Source organism: Sander lucioperca, chromosome 14, assembly GCF_008315115.2.
Source record: "Sander lucioperca isolate FBNREF2018 chromosome 14, SLUC_FBN_1.2, whole genome shotgun sequence".
In the NCBI taxonomy this organism is placed as follows: domain Eukaryota; kingdom Metazoa; phylum Chordata; class Actinopteri; order Perciformes; family Percidae; genus Sander; species Sander lucioperca.
In genome coordinates this window covers 7052379-7060375 of record NC_050186.1, presented here as the reverse complement: position 1 = coordinate 7060375, position 7997 = coordinate 7052379, and the positions used below count along the sequence as shown (strand labels likewise).

At 42.4% G+C, this 7997-nt stretch overlaps 1 protein-coding gene across 1 annotated transcript in view; it reads right to left on the bottom strand.

The window, feature by feature from the left end:
- Positions 1 to 7997, bottom strand: part of megf10 (multiple EGF-like-domains 10) — an 81565-nt gene that overhangs the window by 15432 nt on the left and 58136 nt on the right. The window contains exons 11-15 of the mRNA XM_031282270.2: positions 6603 to 6723; positions 5529 to 5692; positions 3243 to 3345; positions 2069 to 2215; positions 1468 to 1602 (exon numbers count right to left, since the gene is read on the bottom strand). Of these exons, the coding sequence (XP_031138130.1) occupies positions 1468 to 1602; positions 2069 to 2215; positions 3243 to 3345; positions 5529 to 5692; positions 6603 to 6723 (670 nt within the window). The remainder of the gene's footprint in view (positions 1 to 1467; positions 1603 to 2068; positions 2216 to 3242; positions 3346 to 5528; positions 5693 to 6602; positions 6724 to 7997) is intronic.

Genomic DNA, 7997 nt, shown 5'->3' with positions numbered 1-7997 from the left:
GTTGGGACCCTGCAGCCTCCCGCCCCCTCCCAAGGCAAATTCCTTGGCAATAAATCTGATTGGTTCAAACATTTATGGTGTATAATATATAAATAGTGAAATATAATGTGTGTATGGGTCATGATGTCCCATCAAAGATTGGTGCTTTCACAATTATTTTCACAATTAGATTTTAAATACATAATCATTAATTTAACGAAGCTCACAACGTGAAGCGCCTGGCGCAGGTGCGTTTAGGGCGTGTACGAATCCACTGTTGCTAGTTTAATGACGGAAAAAAGGGTCTGTGCGCCGGGCGCATGGTTCAAAAGGGTTGTACTTAGTGTCTTCATTAATCAGAGGGGTGTTTTGGGCATAACATGTAATAAATTGGGGTTATGCAATATGTTAGTGGTGCAATACATGGGCTATTGGATTGTTCAATATGTCATTGTGTACTGCATAGGTTATGTGGAAATGAGTCATTTGTGCAATACGAGGCTATTGGGGTTGGGCATATGTTAGTTGTGCAACATCTTATTGTGCAAGGGCTGTGCTACACTTGTTGCAGAGAATGCAGCTGACAGGGCTGTTCAATTAAAAACTGCCACTGAAAGAAGGAGTTAATGTGCTTACTATATAGGTACCTGTCTAATGTATATGAGAGCATGTTTTGGGTTTCATGAGAGTATGTGTTGGGAGATGCTTATTTTCTGTATTTTGTGTTGTCTCCAATCAGAGATCATCTCCCATTCCCTTTAAAAACCAGGCGCGTTTGGAAACTGATCTGCTCGTGCGTTAAGTGAATGTGTGCGAACAGATCATATCATAATACTATTTCATATTGTAATATTTTTATTTGTAATCTTCAGCATGTGTGTGTGCTGCTGTGCGTCCCTGTGTGTGTAACAAGCATAGTGTGCGCGTGCTGTGCACGAGCCTAGGCGCATTTTACTAATTTGCTGTTAAAATAACAATGAAATGCTGCGTTATTGACTTTAGACCAGGTTTTTGTTGGTCAATGGCGCAATCACTTCCTGCTGCCTCAAGATAGCAATACTCCCAGAATGCACCTGAACACACCCATACATGGGCGCAGGTGCATTTGCTATTTAAACGATGTGGGCGCTGGACAGGAAATTGACAACTGTGTCGGTCTTAAACTAGCAAAGACACTTGCGTCGGGCTTTGTTCTGCGCTGCGCTGGGTGCAAGATAGGGCCCATTGTGAGTAAAGGCAAATAATAGAACAGCTAGTAAGTCTGGTAAGTTCAGAAAGTTACATCACTTTACTGTAATGCAGCCTTTAAAACCAGGAAAAGACAACACTCTAAGATTTAACAATATTAAGAAATCCAAAATCTAAGACGATATCTTGCCTTGTATATCAATGTCCATATAATATCCATATATTTCCCAGCCTTAGTGACCACTATCAGCATTTAAAAAGCCAACATTCACACTTTGTAAGCCAGCAGAAAGAACTCACCCTCGTTGCACAGTGCCCCCTTGAAGCCCGGCAGACAGTCACACTGTCCCGTGACGTGGTGACACGGCCCGTTGCTATGGACGCACTGGGGACAGGTTTGACTGCAGCGGTGACCAAAGTAACCTGGAGAGCAGACTGCAGGCAAAGATAAGTTAATTTCATCTGCATAGAATTTAAAACCTAATATCTAAATATTCTAAATGTAAACTTAATATTCTTAGGGGTGGGGTGGCATGGAATGTGGTGGGGTTGGTACAGATGGACGTGCCTTGTATGTTAATGTGTGTTCCACTGGAACACAGGGACATCACTACAATGAAATCTAATGGATCAGAAACACGAGCAGTCAGGCAACCTGACACTTTATCCAGATGATCTAAACCACTTTTTTTGGAGATCAAACTGAAAGTCAAATGTCTCATTAATCCCATTTCCAAATACGTTTGACCAACCTGTCTGATCGTCTGACTACTCATGTTTTCAGACTTATTTTTAGGGATGTCACCATGTTCCCAAAACTCAGCTATTAACCTGCAGAGTAGGGTGTTCTTATCACTTCTTTATCCTGTAAGTGAAGTGTTAGCTGTGTGCTCAGACTTACTCCTCTGACAGGTGGTGCCTCGGTATCCCGGAGCACACTCGCAGGTCCCCTCATCCGGAGAGCACGACGCTCCGTTCTTACAGTTACAGGGGAGGGAGCAGTTTGGGCCCCAGCGGCCCTCGGCACACACACTGTCACAGTGGATACCTGCACATAATTATGATAACTTATACTTTTATTGATCCCCAGGGGGGAAATTACAATTGTTTCACTCTGTTGTAAGAACACATTAAACACAGGCCTGAAATACACACACATGCTCAGGTCCTATACATGAGTGATGTCAGAGTGAGGCGCCCTGGGGAATAGGGGGTTCGGTGCCTTGCTCAAGAGCACCTTGGCAGGGCCCAGGAGGTGAACTGGCATCTCTCCAGCTACCAGTCCACACTCCCAACCCAACTCCTACTATGGACTGAACTACTGCCACACACACACACACACACACACACACACACACACACACACACACACACACACACACACACACACACACACACACACACACACACACACAGACACACACACACCTGTTTGTTTCACTATCTTTGTGGGGACCCGTCATTGCATTCCCATGCCCCTTACCCTAACCTTAACCATCACAACTAAATGCCTAACCTTAACCCTTACCCTCACCCTAACCATAACCTAATTCTAACCCTAATACTAAAACCAAGTCTTAACCCTCAAACAGCCCTTTAACCTTGTGGGGTCCAGCATTTTGGCCCCACAAAGCTGTGCAGACCCCACAAGTATACTGTATTCCCCGGTTTTTGGACCCCACGAATATAGTAAAACAAGCATACACACACACACACACACACTCAATATCAACTGGTGCAATATACACATTGCAAAAGTCTGAGATTGTTTGTGTTAGTTGAAAGGAAATGTTTTTTTAATAGTGCATTTTATATTCAATTAAATGTTCAATAAAAGAAAGTTGGAAATTATTTCCTTTCATTTCTTTTAAATTCAACAACAGTTTGTTGTATTTTAGCTGAATACTGAAAGCAGCTGAACTGAGTACACTTGAATTTCTGTTTATTTATTGCAAGTAATATTGTTATGGCGATATTCAAATATCGCATATCACATATTTTCCGCATATTGTGCAGCTCTACTTCAGACTATGTGGGGGAAAGTCGGCCATAAGAACATTGTTGTTAGGTGTTACCCGTCCATCCGGCCAGACAGCGGCAGTGCCCAGTGGAGTGGTGACATCCATCAGCGTGGCTGCAGTCGCAGCGTTCTCTACAGTCCAGCCCATAGGAACCGTCCTGAGGAGCACAACATGACATCACAGAGATCAGCCTCATTAACATGCAGCAGTCATGTGGTCTGCAGAGAGAAACCGGCCATACTTTTTAAGCTCCTGTTGTCCTCGGGTCAAATTTAACCCATTTGAAGAAAAAAAATCTATGTTATAAATTTGGGTTTCTTTCAACCAAAATTGTCCAAAAGTAATAACGTTGATGGTTCCATACAACGCTCTGCACAAGTACAATAAATGATGAGTTCACTACTTTCATTGAATTTGGGTATTTTATTCCATTTTATAGCATTTGAAGAAAATAATTGGTTACACTTTACTTGAAGGTATCTACATAAGAGTGACATGACACTGTCATGAACATGTCATAAACATTATAAACAAGTCATAAACGTTTATGACATAATGCTTCTTTTAGTAAGTGTCATTCGGTTTTTGTCATGACAAGTTAGGGTTAGGGTTAGGGTTAGGGTTCATGTGTCATGACAGTGTCATGATAGTGTCATGTGTTCATGACAGTGTCATGTCACTCTTATGTAGATACCTTCAAGTAAAGTGTTACCAAATAATTAATGAACAAGCGTTGAAAAAAGTGACAAAAAACATTGGAAAAAGCTTCAAAATCATTGTGGAACGCAACAAAACATTACACACACATGCTCAGTACCTCTACATGCACTAATGGAGAGATGTCAGAGTGAGGGGGATGCCCATGGAAAGGTGCCCCAAGCAGTTGTGGGTTTGGTGCCTTGCTCAAGAGCACCTTGGCAGTGCCCAGGAGGTGATCTGGCACCTCTCCAGCTACCAGTCCACCACCATACTTCCATACACCAACCCTCCGGTTCTCAGCCCAACTCCCTACTGACTGAGCTACTGCCACCCAGTAGCGTGTATGGTATGAGATCAAGCCTCTCATCCTAACAGAGAGTGATGCACAAACGTGTTGAATGCTTTTACGGGACTGCAGTTAGAATGTGGAACTGAATTCAGTACTTTTTAGGCACCGCCTGAATTGCCTCTAAAGTATCAAGTATCGTGAAATGCCTCGTCATTCAATACCCAATTTAAATACCTATATAAAATGTCAGATGAATGTAGTGGAATAAAAAGTCCAATATTTCTCTCTGAAATGTAGCGGAGTAGAAGTAGAAAGTGGCATGAAAAGAAAAGACTCAAGTGAAGTAAAAGAACCTCAACATTTTGACTAGAGTACAGTACTGGAGTAAATGTACTTAGTTACATTCCAGCACTGGGATCCTGAATCCCCGTTCTCTGGTTCAGAGAATATACAGCACGGAATGAAGGACTGATTGGAAGGTGATTTGAAGCACTGTTATGGGCTGTACACCTAGGGCTGGGTACCCAACTCAGTACTTTTTAGGCAGCGAACAAATACCTCTAAAGTATCCAGTATGGAAAAATGCCTCGTCATTCAAAATCCAATTTAAATATCTAAGGAGTAAATCTCATCAGTGTCAGTGAGCCAATCAGCATGCAGCATGCTTCTACCAAGATCTAATTTAAATATCTAAGGAGTAAATCTCATCAGTGTCAGTGAGCCAATCAGCATGCAGCATGCTTCTACCAAGATCTAATAATGTCTGTGATTGGCTGTCTAACGTTACACGTCGTAGAGACACGCAGGAAGAACTCTACGGCTCACGTAGTCGGAGCTGAGAAATAAATACAAAGATTTGTGCCGTAATGTGTAATGCTGTCATTTATTTTTGTTTTATAAAATTGGTATTGGAAAAAAGTATCGTTCAGGACCTGGTATCAAAGTCACAGTATTGGTATCGGTACCGGTATGGAATATTTTTGAACGATACCCAGCCCTAGTACAAGGTGCAAGAATTGATCTTTTTATTAATTAATTCATTAATATAACATGAATTGTTTTAATTTTTATGTAATTGTATTAGTTCGACAATTACGAGACTTTATAATTACAAATACAAAATCAAATCTACAACACGCTGCATCCTCTGGAAAACATCAGGATGTGATGTGTAGTGTTAAAACACGCAAAGCACCACTTGGGCCTTTTAAAGAAATCATTCAAATGGTGAATTGTAGGTGAAGTAGAGATGTGATTTCCTCACTGACCTGCCAGCACAAATCATCTTCAAACAAAGAATGTGTACTTTGTAAAACATTATTCATGGTTTTTCCCCCTCCATGTCCTCTCACCTGGCAGTGGAGTTCACAGCGCTCTCCCCTCCAGCCCGGGGCACAGGTGCAGAGACCGTCCAGGGCGTTGCACGCCCCTCCGTTCCCACACAGACAGGTGAGGTTGCAGCCCAGACCCCAGGTCCCGCTGGGGCAGTTGATGGAGCAGTCCACTCCGTGCCACCCTGGTCACACAAGGCCAGAACTATTTAAAGAGCTCATATTATGCTCATTTTCAGGTTCATAATTGTATTTAGAGGTTATATCAGAATAGGTTTACATGGTTTACTTTTCAAAAAACACCATATTTCTGTTGTACTGCTCATTGCTGCAGCTCCTCTTTTCACCCTGTGTGTTGAGCTCTCTGTTTTAGCTACAGAGTGAGACCTCTCACTGCTGTAACATCTTTGTTGGGAGTCGCACATGCGCAGTACCTAGGAAGATTACCATGGCTACAGCTCAGCTGTACATGTTCGAACCCGAGTATGATCCCTGAACACACGCAGCATGTCAATGTGCCGGCCGGCCAGTAGTTATCTGTCCGTGATTCTGGGGGGCGGTGCATTTGAAGGGGGGGTTGTATTTGTTTGGCAGTTGAGTTCAAATATCAACAATGTTTGCGCAGCATCGCTTACTGCAGCTTTAAAGTTCAGAACTAATTATTATGACTAATCTCTCTAGTTGAGGTCTGAGCTATTAACATTTTACTTCTTCAGGTCCCCTGGAAACAGAATCAAGACACTTTCAGACCACTGAGTTATCAGGTCTCCTCTCTTCTTTTCTCCTCCTCCTTCCCTCCTCCCTCCCTGGCTCTCTCCTCCCTCCCTCTCCCTCTCTCTCTCTCTCTCTCTCTCTCTCTCTCTTCTCTTTTCTCTCCCTCCCTCCCTCTCTCTCTTCTCTCTCCCTCCCTCCCTCCTCTCCTCCCTCCCTCTTTCCCTCCCTCCTTTCCTCCCTCCCTCTATCTCTTCTCCCTCCCTCCCTCCATCCTCTCCTCTCTCTTCTCCCTCCCTCCCTCCTCTCCTCTCTCTCCTCCCTCCCTCTCTCCTCTCTCCCTCCCTCCATCCATCCTCTCCTCCCTCCCTCCCTCCCTCTCACCTGGTTTACAGGAGCAGGATCCGTCCACAGGTGAGCACTGTGCTCTGTTCTTGCAGGTGCAGCTAGAGGAGCAGTGTGCTCCATGCGTCCCAGCTGGGCAGGGGACTGAACAGTTCGGACCCTGGGCGGGTCAACACAGACAGATAGTTAGAACTGGCAGTAAATGTACTGTAAATATCATATATTTATATATATATATATATATATATATACATATAAATATATGCAGTATATTGTCATATAATCAGAGAGAAGTTTTTGTGAGTATGTAAGTATCATCAGGAAAATGTACTTGAAGTATTAAAAGTAAAAGTACTTAATTCTGAAAAATCCTCGCATTTTAGTAACGTACTAGTTACTTTACACAGATTTCTGCACACAAAACACATGTAGTTTATAAAATCTGATGTTTGATTCTAAAGTAAACTAGTCAACAATATAACAGCTACAAGTCCAGATGAGATGATCAGACCATTAAACACACAACTGGTACTGTAACTAGTAACTAAAGCTGTCAGATGAATGTAGTGGAGTAAAAAGTACAATATTTCTCTCTGAAATGTAGCGGAGTAGAAGTAGAAAGTGGCATGAAAAGAAAAGACTCAAGTAAAGTACAAGTACCTCAACATTTGGACTGAAGTACAGTACTGGAGTAAAAACATTCCACCACTAAAAGCTACTATCAGCATATAAAATGTATGTGAGATTTGTTAAGCTTTCCTGCTTTTTTCCATGCCTCTGTATGTAATGTTAGTAGTGTCCCATCTGGATTGGGACACATTGGTGTATGACATGTAGTTCTAACAGCTGCCACCAGATGTTAGCAAAGGGCCATATTCTGAGAACTGATACTGAGTGAGCACATGGAGCCATGCACTGCAGGACTGACATTCTCAGTAGTTTCATTGAAGGAATATTGAGAATGAATATTCTCAGTTCCAAAAGTAGTACTGTCTGGTCTGGGTCCGCTGGATGGGATTCAGTTGAGTCAAGTAAATTTTATTTCTATAAACACAATTATAAAAAATTAGCCTCGAGGGCTTTAGCCAGGTGACGAGCCCACATCCACAATAGGGCTGGGTATCGTTCAACACTTTTTGATACCAGTACAGATACCAATACCGTGACTTTAATACCAGTTCCTGAACGATTGTTTTTTCAATACCGATTTTATGAAATCCAATTTTAACAAAATAAAATGACAACATTACACATTACGGCACAAATCTATGTATTTATTTCTCAGCTCCTACTACGCGTGTGTGTCTCTATGACGTGTAACGTTAGACAGCCAATCACAGACATTATTAGATCTTGGTAGAAGCATGCTGTATGCTGATTGGCTCACTGACGCTGATGAGATTTACTCCGTAGGTGTTGAAATTGGGTTTTGAA